Here is a 27,455-nt window from a genome sequence, read left to right on the forward strand (position 1 = left end):
TTATGACCTTTCAGATGTGAGAGGCTATGGGCACCGTTTCACAAATGGCAAAACAGAAGTTCAATTCAGCGAAAAGCATTTGCCTGGGAGTATCCAGCTGGTTGTGATGTCTTCTTTGTGGACTGCACCCACCCACCTATTGTGTTGGGGCATGTAGGGTAAGTAAAGTATCAGGCTTTTCTGCACTCCCGCCATTAGGATTGATGATGGATCCTTGTGGTCCTGAATGCATGCCTGATGGCGGGCACCTGGAGCAGGGTATGGACGTGCGTAGATGGGATTCACCTGGGCTGAGAGACTGGGCTTATAAGGGCGGCGTCATGGGGACGCCAGCAGAATGAACGGCAGAACCAAGAGGAGCAGAATGGGAGAGTATGCCGGAGAGCCCAGAAAGAGTGAAGACTTGCTGGGGGCTAGGAGGCCTACTAGCCTCCTGAGCCATCAGCACCCCTGCCTGCTATGTACCTGGTAAATCCCAATAAAAGCCTACAAAAGCCACTGAGGGCTCCAGGACTCTCTCCTCCTTTACCCCATCTGCTCGCGTCATAGAGAATCCGCGCTCCAACCTATCCTGCCCCTACAGGGCAGTACGTGGGTAGTGCTATCAATCCCTCTGTGCAGTGTCACTTTGATTGGATTTGACCTTGGCCCTGAATTACGGTGTGCTCCATGTGGTGCTGTGGGCCTGACCTTGGCGTCTGGCTGCCTGTAGGTGTTACTGTAGGGCATACCCAGTGTGCTAGGTTCCCTGCTGCATTGGTCCAGCAGAGGTGTGCAGTGCCAACAGAAGCCCTAGGTGTCCTGAGGGCAGCTAGCTGCTGGAGGAATGGCTCTCAATTAGCCAGCTAGGTCACAAGAGGTGCTCTGGGGTAGCTGGTGGCAGCAGGTATAGGACATGCCTCTGGGGCCTTGTGACATGGGCCAAGAGGCAGACCTTGGAGGAGTTGGGGTTGCTCAACTGGGGCCTCACTGAGAATATATAGGATTAGGTCCCACCAGGCATAGGTGCACAGGTCTGGGGTCTGTTGCATTGTTGGTGTGAGTGTGGGCTACTAAGACCCATGCCTTAGAGCAGGAAGTGTTTTAAAAGAGGATCGATTTCAGAGGTGAGAAATGGCAAAACTGGGAAACCAGGAGGTCTCTGAAATCACACAGCCTCTTTCACTGCAGCACTGAGCTGAACCCCAGAGTCTTCTCAGAGGTCTGCACAGACCCACCATATCCTTCAACATTTACCTTGACTACCCTCCTTTCCCCATCAAATTCATAAAAGATTGCAAAGCCTGGAATTCTGCTGGAGCTGTCAACCCGGGTAACTGCTGTCCCAGGTAACTGACTCCAGGCCTGCCTTCCCCTTGAACCCAGAGGGCTTCCATTGTTCCAAGCTTGACTGACGTTCAGGCCTGGAATCAAAAAATTACTTCCTTTCTTGTGCTGGCATAAAACAAAGTTTTGCCTCTTAAATGAATTTTTCCTCACACTTCCCCACAACAACCAGACTCCGAAAGAACTTGTAAATGACTTTCCTCTTGGCCGAATAGTGAGATCTTCATCAGTTCAAGTCCAGAATGTTTGTAGGTCAACATTCTCCCACTAAGTCTACTGGGGGGAATGATAGGGAAGAGAAGAGAGAAATCACTGGTCAGTTTAAAGGTGATTATTCTACCACAAAGGCATTTATGACAGTGAAAAAATGCTTCTGCACATTTGCTTTCATCTTATAATCACCGTCCTGCAAAGGGGGAAAGGTGTATATTATTCCCACGTTATCTATATTGGAAACTGAGGCTCAGAAACGTCAAATAACTTGCCCAAGTTCTAGGCAAGAACTGAGTTTCTAAGTCCCGTAGGGAACATTTTATCCTGAGGCCTGCTGGAAGACACAGTGGTACCTGGGTTTCTGGGGAAAATGTGAGCTTATTTTCTATTCAGGAAGCAGGAAGGGTGCAAACAAGACAAATTTTGGAGTCAGAAAAGATGTGAATTTGAGCCTTGTCCCTCCTCTTCACTTATTGTATGAATTTGGGGGGTGTTATTTTTCCTCTATGAGTTAGTTTCCACATTTACACAAAAGAGAAAAGGCAATCCCTCACAGGTTTTTTGCAAAGACTTAATGAACCAACACACCCAGGTCAGTGCCTATTACAAAAAAGGTGTCCCTAAATTCTGGTTCCCTCCCTGCTCTTCTGAGCTGGATTAATGACTTGGCCACATGGGAAGGGGTCACACACACATACTCAGAGCTGTCATTAGATTAGAACCAGTTCTTTCCTCATGGAGATGCCTGAATTCATCATGACGCCAGGGAGCTGACAGATTGAGATACGTTGGTTATAAGTAAGGGGTATGAGACTTGTGGGCATGACACTCAGACAAACCCCAGGGGTGGGCAGAGAATGCTGGAACCTTGGCAACCACGACTTAAGAACACCGGGGTGCACAGTGGCACCAGGAGTCAGGAAGACATGCTAAACTCCCCAGTGGTGATGATCCCTCTGGATCAGGCAGCTTCCCTGCACCTCCCTGCCTTTCCTCAATACCCTTTCTCTCTCTCCTCTCTATGAACTCATTTAATCCTTTCTTGATGCTATTTTCATTTTCCGGTAACAAGCTCCATAAAATTGCTCATAGTGGATTCCTTTTGCTAGTCCTGAAACAAACACTTCAATTTTAAGTGGTGGTGATCACTTGGAGACCCAGCACATGGGGCAGCCACCACCCCAACCATGCTCTTATTCAGAGTATGCTGCTCCTGCCAAACTGTGCAGCCCCGACTCACATGTCTTCATTAACTCGTCTACTTAGCTTAGTGTTAGTTCTTGAGAAAAATCCAGCCTGGGCTCTTGGGACCTCCTGTTAATAGACTGGTTTTGCAATGATAGCCCCACCCCGCTGTTTCCTATCAATTTACCTGCTTTGCAATTCACTTTCATTCCAGTCTCCTTTTAAGCCTTCCAATCTCCTATCTTCAGTGGAAGCTCAAGGGATTGCCTTTCTTTATTTGGAAGGAACAATGTCTCTTTATTTGGAAAGAACAATGTCCTGAGGATACAGGAGCCAGACCCACACCTCACCCACAGCCTTAGCATCCTACCACTCTTTCTTCCAGTTCTTTCCCACCCTCTTGGTATTTAGATTATACCTTAGGTAACTTGGTAGCTTAACTCTACAATTAAGAGAGGAGAAAGAGACTGCCTGGGTCACAGACTCTTAGGACAATTTAGTGACTCCATGATGACATCATGAGTCCAGACCATGAATGGCTTAAACCGAGCATCAGAGCATACTTTCCAAAAAAGTTCACACATCTGTTAAACCCTCATCCATCCTGCATTGCATATTGCACAATTTCTACTGAAACCCTATTTTAAACATCATCAGAAGAACTAGCTCTGAGGGCACTATTCAGAAAAATTAAGGAACAAATGCAATGTTCATTCCCAATTAAAAGATACTTGACCTCAGAGATCTAATGTGAATTGTTACCTTGAGGAGGCATAAGACAGCAGTGACTAGAATGCACACCTAGAGCCATAATGCAGATTCAAATCCTAACTCTTCCACTTGAGAGGTGTGTGACTTTGGGCAAGATGTTTAACTTCCTCATCCGTAAGAGGGAGATAATAATAGCAATCATTTCATAGGGTTGTTGATTTCAGATATTAGTATATAGAAATTGCATCAAATAATGATCAGCACATAGTAGGTGTACATTAAAAGAGCTGTCACCAGTCTCCTGTTGGTGACCTTTGTCACTTTGTGGAAGCACCAAAAGAGCACGTGGGTTGGCTTTTCCAGACATGTGGGGGGGTCTTTCAACACCCTGATATCAGGGACATATTACTTGGACTCTTGTAATGTCCACAGTCACAGCACAGATCAGACAAGTATCAAGGTTATATAAATGCCAAATGAGCCAAAGGTAGCCTCCCACCTCCCATTCCTGCTAGTTTTGAGAGAAATGCTTCTCAACACACCAAAGAAGTATTATTAGTATTAATGCAACACTAACTACCCAACTTCAGCCATGTGAGGGACAGTTGCTGTCTCCAGTGCATGACCAACTCAAATAATCCACATAATATCTTTCACTCTCAAAGTAAGAATAATCTAATATCAAGACAGGAATAACCTCACATATCTTCAGTTTCTATATATGGCTTAAGGTGGGGAAGTAGGAAGTTCTCAAATATTTGATTTAAATTTCATTTAAAATAAAATTTAACCACCTAAACCATAATGAAAATGTGTTATATACCCAATTTTGGAACATGCAAACCACTAACCCTTTTACTCAAGATGCCAAATTAATTCATTTTTATGCAAGCCTCCAAATGAAGTTTTCCTTTTTTAATTAAAGAGTGTCCTGAGACTCAAAGTCAAGCTGTGAAAAAACCATTATTACCAGCAGCTATTTAACTGTGTAAATCAGGATTTCTCAGTGCTATGTAACCAAAACCAAAGTCCAGAAATAAACCGGGTGTTGAAACCAGTGCAACTCCAGTTTGACGCATAGTTCCTGACTTCTACTTCCTGTGCCCATCAAAATGATTTACTGATCCATCCTTCACTGATTTTATACTAAGGAGGTATCACCAGTTTGGAATTACAAACTAAATACATACTAACAAAACATTACTTTTATCTATTAACTGCTTAATGGTTCAAATAGTTTTATCATTAAAAGAATTTTGAAACCTGACTCCACTGATGTCATGATAGTACCCCCCAAAGCCCACCGTCACACCTCCCCCAGAGTAATCTCTCCATTGTGCAATCATTATATACGACTATATAATGTATACTTTATGAGTGTATATAATGAGCATATAAATAACTACCCAGACTGAGACTAGAATTCTATTCTGCTTAAATACAGTTGCTCCACCCATTTCTCACAAGACAAAGTGAGAACTCCTTGGTTCCCACAAATGTTTCGCTGGGGTCAGCCCCTGCTCCAGGTCCACTGTCACAGAACTACTGGTACTGAATAACTTGCTCTTTCCCAGAATTTTGTCAGAGACTTCATGCAGTTCCCTTGGCCTCAAACACCTTCAATGTCTCGAAACTTCCAGGTTACATCTGCCCGCCCTCCTCCCAATTCAGCTCTGACATCAGTCAAGGTCCAATTCAAACAGAATCTGCAAAGCAGCCCCATCCCTCATTGATGCTCCTGTAGCACCTTACACCTGGCCCTGGACTGAAATGATGGGTGTGTCTCTCCAAGTTTGCCACCTGGCAAAGCTTCTACTGAAGCTTCTGCTGAAATAGTGACATTTTTATTTTTACATTTTTACATTCTGGCACACAACAGATAAACACTGAAGGCGGGGGAGAGAACAGACGAGAGGAAAAGAGGAAAAGGAAGAAGTGAGGGGGAACAGGAGGAGAAAGGGCTGGCCAGAGGAGGAGGGACCTAGGTCCTCCATGGTGACTTTCCTGACAAGGCATCCACAAAACTTAACCCAGCCCCTCGTGTCAAGACTGTCCTCCTCCCAGAAGCACTGAAGAAGCCCTTCCCACTTAATCTATGCTCCTGGACTCTCTGTGACTACCCTGTCCCTTGCTCTTTCATAATAATAGTGTCTTTGATCTCATTTCAGTTACATGAAAAGAAAACATTACGGAAGCAATAATACTCCTATCAAGCAGACAAGGAAACTGAGACCCAGAGACATAAAGGGAGGGGTCAGGATCCCATGGAGAACTTGATGTGACCCCTCCATTGTGTTTGTGTGTGGCAGCTCACACGCTTTGGCAGGGCACTGTGGGGAGTGGGAGCTTAATCTTTCTATTAAAAACATGATTCAAGCAAGGCTAGCCATATTGTGAATTAGAGGCAGCATTTTGTCTTGGGCTTTTGTTTTGCACAAATGTGTTGGTATGGAAACCACACTTGTGAGGTTACGATCGAAACATCATTGAACACCATTGGTTTTCTTAAAACCTAACCTGCTGGTGGCAGATAGGGAATTTCTCCATTTGCCAGTCAACTCTTTCTTGGTTTCAAGCATCTATTTACAAATGGTTGCAAAAAAATTTCAAAATATTCCATATTTTGAATAAATAATAGTAAAAATAGTCAGTGTTTAGTGTCTAGCTCTAACTAGGTCATGAGCCCCTTGAAGAAGTGCTATTTTGTTCAGTTCTGGCCACTAAAGGCTTAAATGGGGCACGGCACCAAGGAGATGTTCAATAAATGAGGTTTGATTGGATAAACATGGCAACTGGCAGATTTGCCAATACAGGTTAGAAACAATAAACTTTTATGTTTGTCTAGTTCTTCACCATCTCCAAAGGCTTCTTGTTATTCAATTTGGATTGGTCTTTCCATCTATTCTGTGAGGTATGCAAGGTATATATTATCAGTCCCATTTTGTAGGGGAGAAAACAGAAACTCAACAAAGTTCTAGGAAAACTGGACTCTATAATAACAGATGGAGGTCAGTTTGCAGCAACATGCATGGAGCTAGAAGGGTTAATAAGTGAAGTAAGTGAAATAAGTGAGATAAGTCAGAAGGTAAAGGAAAATTATCGAATGGTTATATGTGGAATATAGGGAAATAGAACAAAGGGTCAGGAAAAAGACAAACCTTGCAGACAGACCATACATCTGAGGCATACAGCAGGGGAGGGGTAGGGAGAGGGGTCAAAACAGGAGAGAGATGAGCACAAGGGAAAGTGGTGCTGGGTCATGGGTGCCATGGTGGTGGGAAAACTATGGGGACTACACCTGAGGAGAGAAATCAAATGTTGTACAAAAATGAACAATGACCTAAAAAAATTCAAATAAGGCCTCCCCGGTGGTGCAGCAGGTTGAGTGCAGCGCTGTGAAGCTGTCCGCAGTCTCTGCAGCGTGGATTCAATTCCCGGCTGGCCAGGGAGATACCCACATGGCACAGCAGACCTCTCTGTCTTGCCCGCTGCTCCCCTCAGCAGTGTTTTCAGTTCTTCTGCCTGTTCTGCTCCCCACTCTGTCTCTGGTGAATTCTCTCACCCTCCCATGCCTCTGGCCTGTACCCCAGTGCTTGCATAAATAAATAAATCTTAAAAAAAAAAAATTCAAATTTGAATTCGAAATTCAAATAAATAAAAATTCAAACAAACAACAAAGAGATGGAGGCCAGATTCGAAGCCAGACTTCCAGGCTCTTAGCCCAGAGCTCTGCTGTCCTGCCCCAGTCTCTCCTAAATGCCTCCCAAGCAACAAATACCTGAGTAATAGGCTCCACATCAGGTCAGAACACTCTGGGCTTACTCTCACCTGTACTCTACCATATTATGAGTATATTGTATGGTGATGTAGTTTGACATTAGCCTTCTAGGGATACCATTAACTGGGAGCCATCAGGATCAGTTTCTGGTGAAGGCTCTCTTCCCGATTTGCAGATGGCCATTTCTCACAGTGTCCTTACATGGACTGTTGTCTGTGCATGTGAAGAGGGGAGAGGGAGAAGAAGAGAGAGAGGGAGAGAGAGAGCTGTGCTGTGTCTTCCTCTCCTTAGACACACACCAGTCCTATCAGTCTCATAGCCTCATTTATCTTTAACCACCTCCCTAAAAACCCTGTTTCCAAATACACTCACATTGGGGTCGAGGGTTCCAAAATATTAATTTGACAAGGGGGCACAATTCAGCCTGCTGCCACTTTCATCCAGATCTCTCCAAACTTGCACATGGAGTCTATGCCGATCTCCTCCCCCACAGACTTTCCTGGACGCTGCACATCCACTTTTTAAATTAGTCTTGACTCACCTTAGTTTTTACTGAATTCTGTTCTGTGAGAGAGTTCTGCAGTACAATCTATTTGTACACTAGAGTTTTTCTCAGTGTTTCCCTAAATTTCTGAGAAGCCATGTGAGTGGGACTCATAATGAATCACTCTAGGTGTTTTTCTACTAAACACGAGCCCAGGGATGACCACAGGGGCTGGAGTGATATGGAAGTGAAGCTCCCCCAGATGTGGCCGTGGGTGCTTTACAGTACTTCACAGGAGTGGGGGTGTTGGGGGGGAAAGGATGTCCTGAAGGAACTCCACAAACAGGTTTAATGGACACCACCCCCACTCCAGACCAAAGAGATCTGACACCGAGGACTACAAATCCCATAATGTCATCACCACTGAAGAGAGGACTGCTGGGAACTGAGGGTGGAGTTTAGCATCCAGGCTTGGTAGATAACCAGACATGTGGGGCTTTGGTTTTTCACCAGTCTTCAGCGTGCTATTGGGACACCAGCTCAGCAGAATTGTTAGGAATTGTTATTTATACATTCACCAATTTATCTCTCTTTCTTTCTCATGGAGTTATTCCTTTCTTCATTTCTCCCCTTTTGTAAATAAACCTTTTTGTGTGTGCCTGCAGTGGGGCCTTAGTATAAGTCCCTAATAAGTGCGCAGGTGAGGACCCATGAGTGAGGCAACCCCAATGTGAAATGGGGTGCATGGGAGAAAGGTCTATTTCTGTCTTCTTACCACTGTCTCACTTGATGGACAGGAGCAAGTTTCTGCAGCAATGTAGACCAGACAAGAGAAGGCTTACCTACTCTGGACTGCTCACTTTCAAGGACCCCATCCTATGGGACAGAGGCCAGGGTGAGGCTGGAGCTGGCCTGCCCTTGTGTGATTCTAAGAGTGACACCCCCTTCCATTTTGTAGCTGAATGACTTCATTTGCCTCTCCCTAGTCCCAGCCCTGATGTGCTGGCCCTTTTTTAACCAGGCACTTCCCCACCTCACTGTCAATAGAAGTTTACAGGGCTAAGGTAAGGTGTCTACCCAAGTCCATGTGTCTCCTTCTAGAATTCAGGTAGCCCTGAGTCAGCTTCCAGAAGCTGCGCAGACCCCACTGGTAGGCACAGCCCTAGGCAAGATGAGTGCCCACAAGGAAGTCCCTTCATAGGAGGACATGGACCAGGGAGGGAAATAAAGAGTGGACGCCGCTGCCCCACCCCCAATCCTGCGATATGCCAGGGCAGAATCCAAGGATTCAAGTATTCCATATTTGGATCTGGTTTTTCACATCCTTATGAAGGCATATTTGTTATGATAAGAAGAGAAAATATTTTAAATTTAACAATTTGCTTGTTTGATGTGTTACTTTCAACTATTTAGACATATGACATGGTGCCAAACACTCCTGCTCCAAACCACACAAACGTAAAGTGAGCCTGGGGGAGGGCATCTTGAGAAGGTGACTTAAGATTCAAAAGTCCCTATGAGGAAATGACCACACATAAACACACACACACACACACTGCACGAGCTAACAGGTTTGTATTTCTTGTATACGACTATCATGATTAATTCTTTCTAGAAATTTATGATCATCGCTGCCAGAGTTGAGAAAGCAAGTGAGGGGTAGGGGAATGGGAGGATTATCATGTTTGCCCCAAAGGGTAAGGAAAGTCTGGGTAAAGAAGAATACTATCTATGAGAGTTTGCCTGACATTATACAGGAAGGAAACAACTAAAAGTTAGGCAGGCTCTCTGAAGGGAATCCAGCCAGAATAAGATCTGCCTGGTCAGTGTTGTGGGAGAGACTTACCCAGGACTCCTTACATCTCTCCTTTATCCTTTCTCTCCAGCCCTTCAAGGTTCCCACAGGACCCATACACATAGAGACACACACACACACACACACAAATACACACACAGACACACAACCAGATCCACATGTACACACATTCACAGATACACATGCATACACAGATACATGCACAGATTCACACATATGCAAATGCACACACACAGTATACATCACATCACCGCCCAAGGCCACCACAGTCCTTCAGAATTTCCACTCTTCTACTACCTCCCACTGCCAGTTCTGACCCATTAGGACCAATCTTGTACCAAAAGTGACCCATTTATTGGTAGCCCCAGGAAAAGGACAAGCCATGCGTATTGCCTTGGGCATACATGCAGAGGTCACGCTGTCTGAGGTCACATTCAGTTGAAATGTCCTAAGTCCCATCCCCTAGCCAGGTCCACCCAGGCCCCGAACAGACTAGACAATGATGAAAGTCATTTCTTGATTATGCTTATTATCAGAACCATGAATGACAGATGAGACCCTTTCATTTGGCGTCCCTATTGGCAGCACACCCTGTCATGCCTACCATGTGCCACTGGGTTTCAAGATGTGGGACCCAACCTATGTGCTAATGGTTCATGCAGGAGAGGGGGGGTGGAGAGGGGGAGGTTGTCGAGTGGAACGGACACCCTGGTCCCTGGTGGTTAGAGGATAGACCTAAGAATACCCCTCCTAGCTTCATCTTCAACTCCATCCTAGGATCCTTGCAGAAAGATTCTGAAGGGTCTGACTCTCTTCCTGCATACCAGCACCACCCCCACCTGCTCCAGCCCCTCCTTTCCTGAATCTGCTGTACAAATACAGGACTACTGCCAAGCTGTGGGAACAGTAAATCTTCCTCACTCTTTTATTCATGCCCTCACCTCTGCAGACAGTGCTGAGGAAAGGCAAACCCTACAAATCCCTGTGGGCTCAAGCAGTCTGGCAGTCTCTTCTCTGCTCCTCTCTGATCACCTCTGGAAAGCAGAGACCAGGAGGAGAAGCCCACCCTGCTTCCATGGGGGCAGTAGCTGCACTTAGTAAGTACCTGCCACATGCTGAACTGGTACAGGCTCTGGGCACCACTAATCAGTGAGACCTGGGGAAACTGGGAAATCAGTATCCATGGCTTCCAGGAGACCCACTGCCTCTGCCTCATCTTCCTAGCCTCCCCCAAATTTTCACGGATGGAAGGGCCAGGCTGTTTTGCTTGAAACATTAGGCAAGGTGAGGTGTGGCTGCTCTGACTGCCATCTGAGACACCATGGTAGGGAGGAGGGGCAGCCAGGTCAGCACAGACCCTGCAGGAGGAGGGACGCTAGCTCTTAGGGCCTCAGGGCTAAGGCAGCACCTGCTGATGTTGCAACCTATGCAAAACAGCCCTAACCTCTAGAACCCCCAGCAATCTCTTTCTCCTCCAACTCTGGTCTCACAGAGAAGACTTCCTTGGAACTCAGTCAGACCAAAGGAGGACTGTGGGAGAGTAAGGAGCACTGCATTTGGCGAAATGACTTTTATGCAGAAGGCAGTGGACTTAATGTCACCCACTGTCCTGATTTGCCTAGATTGGCAGCGTTTTCCAGGATAAGGGATTTTCAGTGTTAAAGCTGGGTCAATCCTGTGAAAACTGGATGGAGTCACCTGAGAGCTGCAGGAAAGAATCCACCCTCTCTGAGCCTGGCTTGTGGCAAAAGACAGAGGCAGGCTTGGTCCCAAGGTGCTTGTTAATGGTTCCACTAGCCAAAAACTTTCCTCACTACTCACCTCATGCAGGGGGAAAGGCTAAAGAGTAAAGGGGATCCTGTGGCCAGATTAAGAGCTGCCAAAGAAAACAGGCAGACCAAAAGCATCTGTGATATTTGTGGTAGGGAGTAAAGTCCCTTGTGTTTAGAGAGCTGGGGGCCCATAAGGCCCCACAAGAAACTGGGGTGTTAAGAAGTGAGCTGAAGAGCATCTGAGAAAGCAGCCAGGTCAAGGATTGACTTGACCAAACCCTTCACCAAGGTACTAATGCTGGGCAGAAGAACCTGGGGAAAGGGCATTAAAATCTTTTACCCCACAGCCTCTGCAGCATGAATTCGATCCCTGGCCAGCCAGGGAGCAACCCACATGGCACAGCAGACCTCTCCTGTCTTGCATGTTGAGCCCCTCTGCAGTGTGTTTCAGTCAGTCTGCCTGTTCTGCTCCCCACTGTCTCTGGTGAATCCTCTCACCACCCCCCTCATCTTTGGCCTGCACCCCAGCTCTTGTATGCATAAATAAATAAATCTTTAAAAAAAAATAGTCTTTTACCTATTGTCTCTTCTTTGCAGGGACCCAGAGGGAAGGACTTAAGGGAGAGACCTGCTGTCCTGGTGTGGGCCCTGAGGTATCAAAACAAGCTTATTTCTTTAAAGCTTCCCCAGGAAATAGGCCCCTTTCCAAGGTGGTCCAAACTGGAAGTCGTTGAGCAGAGAAATGTCTTGAAGGGCGGTGGAAGTTTGAGCTAAAGCTAGACTGAAACACTAGATCCCATGGAGAACATCTCTCCCGATCCCTTATTTGACAGGTAGGAGATCTAGCTCAGGGAGGCTGTGTCAGTAGTCCAGAGCAGCACATTTTCAAATGGTTAGAGTCCCACATGGGATTCTCCACCACCACATGCCTCTCACTTGAATAACAGGGGGAAGTATGGCCAAGAGAAGGTAGAAGAGAAAGAGAAAACAATGGAGAGACTCCTTTCCTCACAGCTACTGTACCCTTTTTGAGCATTTTTAGCATTTCCAGTTCTGTCCTAATGTTGGTGAGTCCAACACCTCCAACTATAAAATGCAGTAGAGCCTATGATGTTCCCATGGAATGGCCGGCTGCCCCCATGTTTCCAGCAATCCCGAAGCAAGATTCCTGGGGAGATCTAATAAGGAGAATGGACCAGCTCCCCAAGGCACCTTGCAAACCCATAATAAAGAGGAGTGCATGAGAGAAGGGCTCCACCCTGGACACGGCATCCAGAAGTCACCCTCTTGGGAAGCTTCAGGAGATTCTGAACCCTCAGAAAGGAGAACGCAGAAATGCCTTGACCCTTTGACAACAGACCCTTGCAGCTCCCTTAGCAATTCCTGCCATCACCTTTCAGTTTCGTGCCTCGCTTACCACTAATAATTCATTGCACCTAAGTCTCATCACTCCAGTAAGACAGTTGGCTTCTCTATCTCCGATTTCCCTACCAAGCTTAATGCAGCTGGGCACCCAGCTGGTTCTGGGCCTGAATCTTCCTGCCTTCCTTGGCTCCCAATGCCACCAGTGGTTCATTCCAGTGGCTCACCCAAGAAATGGAGTCAGTCCAGGGCATTCAATTTTCTTCATTTTCCTAAGGGCTGACTGACACTAGCAAAGGAGGGACAGGGGGGAACTTCTGAATACAAATCTGACAGACAGCCTGTCACGATACCAGGAGCTTCTAGGTATACAGGGAATTTATTATTAGCAATTTCTAACCATTTGGATAATGTTTATAGTCCTCCTGAGGAAGATACTCATTTGGAACATTTAAATCAGACCATGAATCTCATGGAGAACTGGAATACTATAAGGATATTGCCGAGAAGGGTCTCTGGTGTGAGCCACATTTTAACTTCTTGGGTTTTGATTACCTTGTGTATAAAAAGCTGGCATGGCAATGTGCGATTGCAGGCAGGTGACTAACCCAGGTGATAAAGCTCCTTCCAGCTCTACACTTCTGTGCAACACTGGACCACTTGTTCATCCATGTGCAAAAGAGTGATGTGGGTTTGCAGTAAAAAGACCCAGGGTTCACATTCTAAGTAGCATTTACTAGCTGGCTGGTCTGACTTTGGCTAAGACACTTAATCTTTTGAAGTAATTTTCTTATCTGTAAAATGGTGACAATAATAATATCTTTACCACGTAGATGTTGTGAGGTTTAATTTTACTTTACAGTGTGATTGATAAACTGTAAAGTAAAATTCTAATGTCACTGAAGATTAACAAGCTATAATGACTGTAATAAATAAAATCCTACCTTTACATAAGCAAACATTTATGGGTGACATCAGAAACACAAAAAAGATCATGGTGAATGGATTTCCTGGTAACTCCTCCCTGCAGTAAATGCTGATCTCAGGGTGGAGCCTGGGGGGCTGGATTCTAAGAGTGCAGGGTGAGGCCTTGTTCCATCTGCCAGGACCTCTCCACCTCTGCTTCTGCAACTTGAAAGCAGACCTCCAGCACCTCTTCCCCAGGCAATAAACCAACAATAAATGGAGGCTGATTGTTTAGTGTTCCAGATACAAAGGGAGCAGACACTCCAGGAATTAATATTCATTTGTACTATCCCTTAAAAAAAGATGCTGCTGATAAGCTCCTGAAAAAGTTGTGTTATTGGTAAATGCTAATTACATTTCCTTGGATGCGCACCATACAAAATTCATCACAGTTTTTAGAAACAAGATGCCAATTGCATTTTAAGTGTTGGAGAAGAAAGAGCAGGGAAGAAGTCTACCCAGGAAAATGCTAACTGGGCATAAATTGAGAAAGAAATCCCCCCAGGTCAGAAGTTCCCGTTCTGAAAGAAGAGTTAAGCAGGTTCTCTGCTGAAGCCAGACCTTCTCTAAGAGAGCACTGACTTGTCCTCAGACTTGTGGCATCAGAGCACCAAGTCGGCTGGGGCTTTTATTACAGATCCTGACAAGCGAATTTGACCAATTTAAAGAATTAAGCAAGTATATGCCAACATAAATCACTTCATTTTAATAAAATAACAGAACTCTTGGGACCAGTTCGCAGAACTACCCTTCTAAAACCAACACCTTCTTCCAGTGCCAACCAAGCATTCTCATAGTGTTCCACCCCCACCCCAGCAGGGCCAGCCAGAGCCAGGTAAGAACAGGAAGTAGGTGAGACCCAATGGAAAGGGAGGATCCTGACTCCAGAGGCTGCCTAGCCCTGGTCCCATCTGCCCAGGAGCATCATAGCTTGGGGCTCTTCTAGAGATATTTCACCCTCCGGAGAGCACAGGGAGAAGGCAGGACAAGAGTGTCCCTGAGCATCCTCTCAAAAGAGGCACGCAGGTGCTAGGAAAGGCGGGAGTGAGGACAGTTTCCCAGCAGCCTCTTCCCTTCAGCTCCTCCTCCATGTCTCTCACCACCCCTAGCCTCCCAACACAGCCCCAGCCTCTCTCCTGACATTGAGGATCACAATGAGAAACAGGGATTCATTCTTAGAGGCTGTGGGGAGAAGCTCCATGGCCCAAAGGCTGGGCTGTGGGTGGTGACTATCCCTTGGGCCGTGACAGCAGATCCACGCCTTCCGTGTAGGGGCTGCTGCTCGTTGGCCATCTAATGAACCTGCCAAAAACCCCAGAAAACGTGAGGTCGGTGCACACAGAGATAGGAAGAACAGGTCTAGGGATGGGGATCCTAGGCTAAGAGAGACAGAAACTGGGTGCACCACATGGCTCTACTACCCTTGCTGAGTAAATTTTATTTTGGTAAACTGCTTCATAACTTTGGTTTCAAACGGTACTAAAAATATCTGCTTCTTTAGGGTTTTGTAAGGCTTGAATATAAGCTTATAAAATGATGTGCATGTCCCCAGTAAACTCTATAGAATTTATGACCTACAACCTGCCCCCATGCTCAGCCTTAGAGAAAGATGTTTTTCATTATCACAGCCTGTATTTGCAAAGTACTTTATACAAATAATGTGTTTTTGTACCTATTTTATCTTAATCTTCCCATTGAATGGATGAAGTTGAGTGGCTTGCCCAGTGTCACGTAAGAATGAATATGTTTCTAAACCCAAACTATTACCTGCTGAGATAGCCCCATAGTGCAGGAAATGCAAGCACTAGTTATAGAAATCAGGGGCAAATGATGGCCATAAATAAAAATAGATATAATATGAGGATGACTCATGCCAAGCCTAGCACTGTGCCAAGTCTTCTACAGGTCTCACCTCATTCAATCATCACAATAGCATATAAGGTAGTCAGGAAGCTTATTACCAGGAAAACTGAGGGTTACCAAGGTTAGGAAATCACAAAGGTCAGAGTAAATGGCAGATCTAGGTTACAAGCTCAGGTCTACTCTTCCCTACGTAATGCTTAAATGGACAGAAATCCAATGGATCCAATATTAAAAACATAGTTTCATCCTCCCCCTCCCGCCCTCCACAGGGGAACATTCCCTAGGCCCCTAGTCAGCCTTCCACAGGGTGAGGGTCACAGTATCAAAGGGGCCAGTAGATGCCAAACCTGCCCCACCCACACCTGCCCTTACACCCACCTGTGCTGTGTTGAGGATCCAGTCCAGGAACTCGGCGACTTTGGCGTAGATGCCGGGGCGATTGGGTCCTCCACAGCCATGACCCCAGCTGACCACCCCCACCAAGCGCCATATGTCCCCATCAGGGCACACCAGGGGGCCCCCGCTATCCCCCTGAAGAATTCATGCAAAGAGATACAAACAGGTAGCCAGTGTTCCTATGGGGGAACACCAGATCTCCCCCGGGAGCAGACCAACGCAGGCCCCTTTGCTTCCTGTCTGGCTTCTGGCTTATCTCATTCCACCTAACCACTCAGGCTGCTGCTGGAGTTGTCTAGGTGTCCCTCCTTCTAGTGAAGTTGCTCAGACCAGGGGCCAAGCCTCCTGCACCCTCCCTCTCCCACCGTCCCCTCACAGTGGCACACCTGGCATGCGTCAGCTCTCCCATCCAGGTAGCCCGCACACAGCATGCGAGGGGTGAGGGCCCCGCTGTATATGCAAGAGCTGTTGCAGTGCTTGGTGCTGAGCAGGGGCACCACTGTGTCCTGGAGTGTGTCCGAGGTGTGGGCTGCTAGAGGCCAAGACGAAGAGACAGAGAGTGAGGTCACAGGGCACAAAGCTAGACCCAGGAGGCAGAACAGCTTGAGGGAAGGTGATTAGATGCTCCAGACATAAAGATAAGAAGGGAGCCAACAGTGGGAGCTGTGGACCCTGGTCAAGGAGGCAGTCATCAATCAGACTGGGAGGCCGGGAGTGAATGAGATATAGAACCCACACAGACACTCCAAATACTGATACCAGGTACTCCGGGCATGAGTTTTGGGGGAAACTCAGGAGTTATTCTCCCAAAGACCAGACATAGAAGATTGGAGCACCTAGGCCTGGCCAACAGTGATGCCAAAGGAAAGGGGGAACAGCACGGCCACTTGGCCAGGGAAGGTGCAGATGGGAGGTGAGGTGCCCAGACTCAGGAAGGTGCCTCCCTCCACCCTCATGACCCGGGGGCCTGGGAATTTACTCACTGTGGCTAGGGTCCGTGTGGCCCCAGCCAGACACCCGGCACTGTGAGCCCCTGGGAAATTCCTGATCCTCAGCCGGCAAGCACACTGCACCCACGGTGTCTGTGGAGAGGCACAGATCCTAGGCCCCACTCAGGTTCAGGCTCCATTCCCCAAGCATGAAGGAAGACCAGAGCTGGCAGGTCCCCCTCAGCCCCTTCTCAGTTCCTGACCTCCACCATCGGGCCTGCTGGATGGCTGTGTGTTTGTGCTCTGTACCCCTTTGGGGGCCACCCCAGAGAGGACCACATGGAAACTGCAGTGTGGAGGGCAGTGTGGGGGTGAGGAACCCTCTCCGTTGGATAGCGTCCACTGTACTTCGCCCACCTGGGGACTGTGGGAGAATGGAAATTCCTCCGAGGAGGTAGCAGTGAATTGCTCATGAGGGCATGTTTTCCCCAGGTGTTTGGCCCCTCTTAGAGTGTTGCTTGCGAAAGTGTGTGACATGCCTGTGTGTGGAGCCCAGTGGGGACTGGAGGGCATACACAGACTTGCAAGTCAGTAATGCTGATTCCCTTGGGAGAAAGTACTTCCTTTTCAGTTCTCTTCCCGTTCCCCTAGCTGCCTCAAGAAACATCCATGGGGTTCTACCCTGACTACACTGTACCTCTGTTCAGGCCTGACAACCTCTATCTAAACAGAAAGAGAGCAGGGCCTCCCTGGTGGCACAAGGGGTTAAGATGCAGCCTATGAAGCGATCTGCAGTCACTGCAGTATCACTGCAGCATGAGTTAGATCCCCAGCCAGGGAGCTACCCACATGGCACAGCAGACCTCACCTCTCCCACTGCTCCCCTCAGCAGTGTGTTTCAGTCGATCTGCCTGTTCTGTTCCCCACTCTGTCTCTGGTGAATCCTCTCACCCCCTACACCTCTGGCCTGTACCCCAGTCCTTGTATACATAAATAAATAAATCTTTTTAATAAATAAATAGAGAGAGAGAACAGGTCAAACGCAGCAATTCTGCAGAAGAGAGCACCCCGCTAGAACCCAATGCTCTTTTGTTTTCACTCTGTATTTTGTGGTTACTATCTATTAGTAGTTACTTTAAGTAGTTTGGGTTCTCCAGTTAGACAGAAGCTTAAGTTTTCCTTTTAAATTAAAATTTTTAAGTCTTCCTTTTTTTTAAATTTTTTTTAATAGAGGCATGTTTTTTATTTATTTGTTTGTTTGTTTGTTTGTTTGTTTTGTTTATACATGCACTGGGCACAGTCAGAAGCGCGGGAGGGTGAGAGAATTCACCAGAGCCAGAGCGGGGAGCAGAGCAGGCAGAAGGACCGAAGTACACTGCTGAGGGGAGCAGCGGGCGGCAGGAGAGGTCTGCGTGCCATGTGGGACCCTCCTCCAGTGGCCGGGGAGCAGCCGGGGATCACTTCGCAACCCAGCGCTCAACCGCTGCGCCACCGGGGAGGCCCTAAGTCTTCCTTTTTTAAGTTTAAAAGTTTTCCTTTTAAATATATATGTCATTTTAGAAATATTGGTTGTTGAACAACAGTTCAGAATGCACTCATTTTAATTTGTGACAACCACTGTTGTTTGGGAACTCCAAGGCTACAGGTGGGATGAAAGGGAGGAGTGCCAAGTGTGTGTGAGTGTGCACAAGTGCCTGTGAGCGTGAATGTGCGTGTGTCCTCACGCGAGCAGGGGTGTGTGAAGTGGGGGTAGTGTGAGTGCATACACACATTTGTGTGTTTCCATGAGTGTGTTTGCAGGTGAGTGCATACGTGTATGGGTGTATGGAAGCTGCCCTTGTAGGGGAGGTGCTGTGCAGGAGACACAGTGCCTAGAGTCAGGATACTCGGTCAGGAACTGTTTGCAACATCATCCTGAAGACAGTAAGTTCCCCTAGTAACGCCAGTGTTCCCACCTGTACATACCTGCATTATCAACCTGTCATGAGAATTAAATGAAAGAATATTTGGCAACATAAAATAAACCTTATTAATTGTGATGTCACAAAGTGGCTGGAAGCTGGAACTCACCTGGGGATGGGGTGGGGAGCAGCCTAATAATAGATGGAGCAACTGAGAAGCTCTGCTTGGAAACTTGAAGCAAATGCCACCCGTGGCCCAGCTGACTAGAGTCAGAAACTTTGTCCCCAAAAGAACCTATATAAGAGTTGGTGTGGGGCCTCCCCAGTGGTGCAGCGGGGTGAGCACAGCACTGTGAGGCTGTCAGCAGCCTCTGCAGTGCAGGTTCAATCCCTAGCTGGCCAGGGAGATACCCACATGGCGAGGCAGACCTCTCTTGTTGTGCCCGCTGCTCCCCTCAGCAGTGTTTTCGGTCCATCTGCCTGTTCTGCTCCCCGCTCCGTCTCTGCTGAATTCTCTCACCCTCCCACGCTCTGGCCTGTACCCCAGCTCTTGTATATATAATATAAATCTTAAAAAAAAAAAAAGAGTTGATGTGACTTCAGGTTTAGGTGATACCAAAGTTCACTATGGTCACCAATAGAAGTGGATGTCTTAAGGGTCACTGTGCTGGGAGGAGCTCTTTGAACTCAGCATTCCCTTTGGGGCGCCCCCACAGCCTGTCCTCTCTTTCCACAGCCTGCAATTTGCTCACCCAAGGCCAGTGCCTCACCAGAAAAGTTGAGCGGTGTCCGGAGCTGAAGGAGAGCAACATCGTAGTCATGATTCTGGGCACTGTAAAGAGGGTGGGGGATGATCTTCTCCACCATAGCTCCCTGGTGTAGCCTGATGGCACTGTGGCTGACCAGTCCTGCATGAACCCGCCAGCTGGACAGGCGGGACAGCCTGAAACTGCACACAGGAAGCAAGCTGAGCCCAGGGAAAAGGAAGGGGCATGGTTGGTTGACATAAATGAGGTGACTGGTAGAGGAAGCTGGCCAGAAAGCCATTAGCAGAGGGCCTCATCACTAGGCTGCAAGCTCCCAAAAGCCAGGGGCCACACCTCTTAGCATCCTCCCCACAGCGGGCAAGAACCTGAACCTGCAGTAGGTGCTTTATAGGTGCTGAAAGACTAGCAGATAAATAAATAAGACACTATGGGTCATTGGCGACCACCAGCCCCTCTCTCCTGCTTAACCCACCTCCAAGTTTTATAACAAACATCAAAGGAGATTTAAGATATTATAATTCTAAGTCAGATGAGAAAAACTTCCATCAGTCCTATCGTTCTACTTATTATGTGTGCTCATGGGGGAGGCAGTCACCTTTCCTCATCATAAAATGAAGATTACACTGCCTGCCATACCCACCACCAAGAGAAGAGCTCATTTACTCATCATTCAGTCCCTCATTCCTCCAACCAGACTGATTAAGCACCTACTACTTTCCAGGACTGTTCTAGGCCATGGGGACATGACAGCAGAAAAATGGACAAAGGGATACAGTGGTAAACAAGTCCCTACTCCTGTGGAGCTTCCAGTCTAAAGGGGAAGAAAGACATTAAACAAATAATTACACGGGAAATGATTTAATTACAGTGGTGATAAACACGAAGCACAGGGTGTTGTGAATGTGAAAGCATTCTAACGACTTAAAAACTTAACAAATGTAAAAAGCCAGTCTTTGTGTTACTGCTTCTCTATGGAGCATTCTTGGCATTGAGCAGATAATTCCACCAACACCACTAGGCCCACTAGGAGCCAACATGTGGAGTTAAGACAGTTGGACGTGGACACATTATACAGGACATACCAACAGCTACACAGAAAAGGGTACTGAGCCCCTCTCCTCCCCAGGAGCCCCCGAGACTTGCCTATGCATGCAGTGTGCAGCAGTCACCACCCAATGTGGGGCCAGCACGGAGCCCCCACATGTGTGCCTGGAGCCCAGGGCCACACTGGCCTGCCATGGCCAGCGTCCAGGAGCCACAGCCTGTCCGCCAACTATTCGGGAAGCCAGGGGCCTTGCCCCACACTCTGCAAACAGAAATACTGGTGAAGTGGAAAGAAAGAGAAGTAGGTGTCGCATGGTCCTAACTCTCAGGGAGTGTGGCCCAGGAGGACATTTCTCATTTATTATTCCCAGTCCAAAGTTAGGGGTGGCAAGGCATAAGTGCTCATTATGCCCCTCCCTGGCCCACCAGGCTGCCAGCAACCTGAGAGCGGGGACTATGCCTGGACCATCTCTGGAACCACCTATCTAACAAGATGCCTGTGCCATAGCACTGTGAAAATGGCATGTGCATGGATGGATGTGCATTTGGCCCTTAACTCACTACCCTCCTTAGTCATCTGAAGTTGCTCACTAGTTAATAACCAATAATAATTCTACCTTTGGGGCTCCTATTATTTAAAAAAAAAGGGGGCAAAAGTAAATGTCAGAGATGAAGTCACATGGTGGCAGGCAGTGAAGCAATGAGATCATCGGACCAGACCAGTGACTGGAGGAAGTGGAAAGGACAGAGGCTTCTGCACAACTGTTTGGGCAGAGCCGTGTCTGCGAGAAGGGGCCTGGCGGTGGCTGGGCCAGTGTGTGAGCACCCTAATCTAGCTCCAACTGAGTCTCTGATGGGCTCTTTCACACTCAGGGAAGGGGGTCTCCTTCCCATCACCATCTTCCTGGACCCAAGGCATGACTCACCAGAACATTTGAGGGAGACGATTCGGCCAGAAATGCAGCTGTCCCTGCAAAACAGAGGCACCGACAAGAAGCTAGACGGGGCCCACTCTGAAGCCACTCTCTCACAAGAGGGTGTGGAGGGTGGAGATAGTCAGCAGGATGGGCCAGAGGGGGGTCTGTCAGTAGCTACAGTCATCGGCTTCTGACCCAAGCCCCTAGGCCGCCCTGTAGTAGACCTCCAGGACAGCAGTGGGCACTCTGCCCAGTCACCTGGGGGCACGGTCCTCAAAGATGGATTTGGGCTCAAAATCACAAGTCAAGTGTTCACAGAACAGAAGCCCAGTTGTTCCCACAGAGCACCCCTGAATAAACATGTGTTTGACAGAAACAGGATAATGAATGAATGAACAGGGCTCCTGGCCCCCATGTTCCTTGCTGGGTTGACAGTCTCCTCCATCCCATGCCTGTTGCCCCAGTCCTGCACATTCATATCCTTGCTATCCTCTTTCTTAGCATCAATTTCAATTCCTTTTGGACCAAAGTCCTCTTCTCTTTCTCTACTCATCTTGGGCCCCCAGCAGTCCAATGCCCAGATCCTCTTCGTCCCTCCTAGTTTCCCAAACCAACAGTCTTCCTGTCTCTCCTGGAGGTTCAATCCCTCCCCTACTCGCCTTTGCCCACAAAGGCATGTGAAACAGGGAACATTCCAAGCCTCCCCCACCTCTAGCCATGTTCCTATGAGGGACCCTCAGAGGATAGACGCTACATAGGAGAGGCCTGGAAAGAAACCGGTGCAAATGAGAAGGATTTAGAGCAGAGACAGGATGTCCACACAGCCAGCCAACCCAGGAGGCTGCTGGGCAATTGGAGGAAAGCCAGGCGGGGCAAGGACCCTTTCAGCTTGTGCCCTAGTCACTCCAGACCTACCACCAGAATTTGGGTAAAAGCTTGCTCTACTCTGGAGGGTGCCCAAGCACCCAGCATTTCCTAGTCAGAACAACTCAATCATCTCTGAGATAACAGAATTGTCCAAATGAAGTATGGCAAGGGTGAGAGAACACTTCATTTGGAGAGAGGAGCCTGGTTTCCCCAAGATTTAGTTTGGCTGCTTATTAATGATGTGACCTTGAACAAAGCCCTTTACCCCACTGGGCTTTAGTTACCCCATTTGTAAAATGGGACTAAAAGTACTATTTCAAATCCTGTGACAGTAACCACCAATCCTGCAGTTCTTAAAAGGGGCAAAAAAGATAACCGAGGTAAAACAATGAAGGCAAGGTTCCTGTGAACTGACTTTGTCATTTCTGATTGGGAAATGTTCTTCTTTGTGCTCCTATCTTACGCTGCCAATGTCCTCACCACCAGACTGCTGTGACAGGAAAACTTGGAGGACTGCTCACCAGGAAGTAAGAAGTCCCACTCAATCTCCATATAAGCCCTACCTGGGCCACCACACCTCCTTGGGAAGGCCTCCCTGTTCAGAAGAGAGCTGAGCGAACTCCTGGGAATTGCTGAGCTTGATGTCAGACAGGTACGCTCCTTTGTGGTGAGTGAGGCTTGGCAGAAGGGAACAGAATAGAGGAAAATTGCAGCATGAAATATGATGGTTAATCACAACCTGATTGTGCACGAGATCCTACACCAACATAGTGGCTGAGCAAAACTGTGATAATGGCATCTTCTGAAATATGTTTGTTAGAAAGCAGAGGTATACAAGGGAGAGAACCAGGCTAGGACACTATCATGCTCAGAGGCCAAGAGATGGCCAAAATGACCTCTTGCCATTTCCTGAGCACGCTGATGGAGACCAGCATATAGAGGTAGGTCTCCACAGCCCTCCTGCCAGTCCCCGCCTCCCCTGACCTCAGGTCTGGTCTGTTACCTGAGATGCCCAAGGCGCTGGCAGATCCGTAACCCCAGGGCAGAGCTCCAGCCCTCGTAGCAGACTAGGAGCCAGTCCAGTCGGGGCCTCACCTGCACTTCCAGCAAGAAGTTCTCAGGCTTTATTCTGAAAGATACTGAGCCCATGGCATGAAGGCAGGGCATGTCCCACCTGCTGAGAGGCAGAGGAGCTGCTGAGCAGAGGTAGAGGAACAGGCAGGGCAGAGGTAGTTGGGCTGGGTCCTGCGGGGCTGAAAAGGCTTTATGATAGCAGCTGGGCCACCAATGTCAGGCTGTCTACTCCCCAGGGCATCAGGCCAGTACTGAGAACAAAACTACTCTGATATGTGGAGTATTTTGGATTTTTCTTTTAACCTAATGCTTTCAAATGTGCTCCTTCACTCTTGTCCCAACATCCTGTGAGGTAAGAATCACCGCCCCCCTTGTCCTGTAAAGGGAAAACCAAGGCATAGAGGTCAAGTAACCAGCCCAAGGTCACAGAACTATAAGTGATGCATTCAGGGCTTAGGTGCAGGTCTCCTGCTTTCAAATCTTCTGACTATATTAGTGAGAATTACCACTTATTGAGTGTCTGCATTTACCAGGCTCTGTGCTAAGTTCTCTTCTTTAATAGCTTACATTATCCTAATAATCTTATGCAGTAAATACTTTTCTTTCCATTTTATAGAATAAGGAATGGAAGCTCAAAGAGTGATGTGCCCAAGGTTGCACAGCTAAAATGGCAGGCTGCAGGCTTATGCTATGGCTGATTCTAATCCCTGCCTCTGGGCAGCGTCATACCACTCTCCCGGACTCGTACCTCCATGACAATGTGGGATGGGAGAACAGTGTCAGCAATATTCCCAGCCCTCTAGGTGGCCACTGGGTGAGGACCCCTATTGGTCACACTTTGACTCCTCTTGCCCAAGCACACTTTGGTTCCTCTTCCCCAACAATACTGGCTCACTCTGCCCCACATGGCAAGCCGCCATCCCTCCTGGCCTGGTCTCCTGGCAATGCCCCTGTTAGTGATCAAGACGGTCCCCAGGGAGTGCTGAAAGCCCCAAATCAGAAATCAACTGTGTGATGTTGAGCCAGGGGACACCCTCACACTAGAGGAGAAAGCATCTATTGCTAGCCACAAATTATGACCCTTCCTTTTGATTCTCCTTGCCCCCAGGCAGAAGGGGGATCCCAGAGCTGGGAAGGGGCCATGGGGTGGGCTGGGAGCCAGGTAGCCTGGGGGATGTGGCCCACCTGTTCTGGGAAGTGAGGGACGCAGGGCTTCTTCACCACTGGCCTCTGAGCAGCTCAGTGTCATCTCCCCATCCTCCAAGGTCCCAAGAGTGGGCTGCAGGGCAGCTGGCCTCAGATACAGCACTTCGGAGGACAAGGATAAGGAAAGGGTCACAGAGAAGAGGTCAGGGGAAGAAGAGGTTCCCACAGGAAAGGGTCAAGGAGTAGAACAGGATACCTATGGCAGAGGGAGGCAAGAGAAGCCTCCTGGGGAACCCCCTGCCTTCGGTAGACCCCCAGCAACACAGTGCTCTCCCTTGCTCTTGCTCTCACACACTCTCTCTCAAAGACGTCTAGACACTTTGACTAACACCTCCTTAGATAATCCATTCAAGTACCTTTCACTTCTCACTGTAGAACTCAAATGTACTTCTTTACATAGAGCCTAAAACCTCCTGACTACTCTGTCTAGTCAGAGTAGACCAGACGTCTGTCCCTTGCCTTTAACATCTGCTCAGGAACTGTGCCTTTCTTTCAATGCCCCCTAGATCCTGTTCTTTGTCCCTCCCCGACCAGAAAGAGCGGCAGCACTACCTAGGAGCCATGTGCCGACACTCGCACCAGCCAGCAATGCCAAGGTTCCTAGCACCGCACAGCGACGCCAGCCTGAGCACCAGCGCCTGGCCTGAGAGACTGTGGAGGAGAGTGGAGAGGAGTATCTGGGTGCCCTGCTCCTGCCTGCCAGTCTCACCCCACCCTGAGATACCACCATGGACTTTGGCAGTCCCTGAGCTACTGTGGGCAGCTTGTCTTACTGCAGCTCTCACCTCCCCCTGCCCCATCACTGAAGCCCATAGACCCCACTCGATTCCCAAAAATGGGAAACAGAGCAAAAGCAGGTCTAGGATAAATAGTGAGACATCTTCTCACCATCAGTTATTTGGAGCAGACTCAAGGATCTGTGGAAGAAGAGAATCTGGGGGCTGTAGGAAGACTATCCCTTCACTGCCCCCACCCTGTCATTCCCCTATGGCCCAATCTGGCCTACTGGGTTGCTGCTGAGTCTTGGGCCTCTGTAGTGGGTCTTCCAGCTCTGCTCTGAAGTTTCCGGGTCCTGGGCCCTCCTCTGCACACCGAGCTTCCATGGATGCTTGGCCATCCAGCATCATACTCTGGGGAAATAGTTGTCAGTCAGTCAGGGTCCCCACACCAAGGAGGTAAGTCACTACAGCCCATTAAAGAACCCCAGGTATGCCCTTACAACCACTTATAAGTCTTTATTCATCTTGGGGACTCCCTTTGTGCTTCCATAGCTGCCCCTCCAGGCCCTCTGGGCACCCCTGGAACCCCTAACACCAACCACCATACTCTTACATTGCCAGGACATGTCAGAACAGAGACATGAACCCACATTAGGACAATTTCAAAACCTATGCTCTTCCACACCTCTCTCCTTGCCTCCCAGGCGCATGGCAGGAATCCACTGAATCCCTCAGGATCACTCCTCAGCCTCAAGTTCCATCCTTCTTTATTCCACCTATCAAGAGGAAAAAGTTCTCCTCCCAGTACCATCCATGCCTTCAATGAGTATTATTTAGCCCAAATGGACAGGCCACGGTGAGGATACCACAGGGAATTCAAGATAAATCAACAGAGACCTCCACCACTGATGCTTCAAGGATTTGTAGTTGAGTCCTGAATATAAGTGATGTAAACAAAGCAAATCACGTTAAGTGACGGGAGAAAAGTTCGGGTAAGCTGCCACTGGTGCCCAGAAGGAAAGCTTACTTCTTACTAAGGAGATCAAGAACGGCTTATTAGACGAAGGAGCCTTGAAGACAGGCACCCATAGGTGAATAGGGTTTGAACTGACATATGGGTTTTCAGTATTCCAGGCAAAAAGAAAATGAAGAGGCAAAGGCAGAAGGGTAAAAAAATAAAGTACAAAGTCAAACATTTGCCTAAAGTTCATGTGTCATGAAGAATGGAAAATAAGATCTTGGGGAAATACACTGGACCACCAGTTCAGAGTGAAGTCATAGTCCAGGATCTTATGGCTGGACCTCTCATCATCAGCAGGTCTTGCTTCTTTCGGAGAAACAAGGCCCTAGCTTGCACAAACCAAGCACACTCTTTAATGTACCTGAATGTGAGGTTAGTATGCCACAGGCAGTGAGACTAAGGTGCAGCAGGTTTGGGAGAGTCAGTTAGGCATCCAGAAGAAAGCTGAGACGTGGAAACGGGTAAAATCTGGGTTTCTTCACTGGGTATACAATTTCTCTCGAGCTGATCTCCCTGTGAGAAGAGAAGCAGGACTTGATCTAGAGAAAATTCCAGGATATATCCACACTTTCCTCTTGTCTCATTATCCTTGAAACAGGCCTCACCTCAAGCGTTGTCCTACCTCAAAGCCTACCTGTTCAAGTTCATGTGGTTCTGAAAAAAAATGGTCTTCTATGACACAAGACCATTTGGCCCTCCTTTTAAGTTCAAAGCAATAATTTGCTAAACACTGCTTATGTGCAAAGTGCTTGGGTGAGCATTTGGGGGACAAGAGAGGAGAATAAAAAGTAGTTTCTGGGGTAAAAAACCAGGTTAATCACATAAACCCCTCTAGGATCTACCCCACACACCAGAGCTACCAGAGGAGGCTCTTTCTACCAGCCTATATTCCCAAAAGACAGATTGGAGTGGAGAGAGACAGACAGATAGAACAGATCAGAGATAGAACAGAGGGGTAGCTTTACCATAAGGATGAGCAGCAGCAATGGAAAGCTTCAGGGTAGGGTCTGCAAGGCAGAGTTCTGCTCCTGCTCTGGATCAGTATTGATTTAATAGCCCAGCCTGCTTGGTTGGAGGGTGAGGCCTTCCTAGCTCAGACACAGCCCCACCCTCCATTATCTCCCCCCTCCCCCCCACA

General features: G+C 47.9%; 1 protein-coding gene across 8 annotated transcripts; it reads right to left on the reverse strand.

Annotated features, from left to right (window-relative positions):
• Window positions 1-424: 424 nt before the first annotated feature.
• TMPRSS5 (transmembrane serine protease 5) lies at window positions 425-27,414 on the reverse strand. 8 transcript variants are annotated; one of them, XM_037505288.2, is made up of 15 exons: window positions 27,283-27,414; window positions 26,679-26,830; window positions 25,982-26,072; window positions 25,584-25,707; window positions 25,130-25,228; window positions 24,557-24,679; window positions 23,301-23,436; window positions 22,861-22,974; window positions 21,440-21,483; window positions 20,613-20,775; window positions 19,473-19,651; window positions 16,856-16,954; window positions 16,259-16,404; window positions 15,855-16,007; window positions 425-1,599 (listed from the first exon to the last, which is right to left on the reverse strand). In XM_037505288.2, exons 4-15 carry the CDS (start codon window positions 25,702-25,704, stop codon window positions 1,594-1,596), a joined length of 1,383 nt encoding a protein of 460 aa, XP_037361185.1. In that variant the 5' UTR covers window positions 25,705-25,707; window positions 25,982-26,072; window positions 26,679-26,830; window positions 27,283-27,414; the 3' UTR covers window positions 425-1,593. The 8 variants fall into 8 exon arrangements, with proteins under 8 accessions (XP_037361185.1, XP_037361187.1, XP_037361189.1 ...); XM_037505290.2 differs by having other exon boundaries at window positions 425-1,602; XM_037505289.2 differs by lacking the exon at window positions 425-1,599 and adding an exon at window positions 14,178-14,915 and having other exon boundaries at window positions 16,259-16,401.
• Between the last annotated feature and the right edge of the window lie 41 nt (window positions 27,415-27,455).

The sequence above is a fragment of the Talpa occidentalis genome, unplaced genomic scaffold (assembly GCF_014898055.3).
Source record: "Talpa occidentalis isolate TD23 unplaced genomic scaffold, MPIMG_talOcc4v2.1 talOcc4.12, whole genome shotgun sequence".
In the NCBI taxonomy this organism is placed as follows: domain Eukaryota; kingdom Metazoa; phylum Chordata; class Mammalia; order Eulipotyphla; family Talpidae; genus Talpa; species Talpa occidentalis.

Coding starts and splice junctions, on each gene's coding strand:
- TMPRSS5 (XM_037505286.2), bottom strand. CDS start 25,704: ATGATGCTGGATGGCCAAGCATCCATGGAAGCTCGGTGTGCAGAGGAG. Junction 21,484..22,860: donor AAGGAGGTGTGGTGGCCCAG/GTAGGGCTTATA, acceptor TCTGTTTTGCAG/GGACAGCTGCATTTCTGGCC. Junction 16,008..16,258: donor GGAGAGCTGACGCATGCCAG/GTGTGCCACTGT, acceptor TGAATTCTTCAG/GGGGATAGCGGGGGCCCCCT.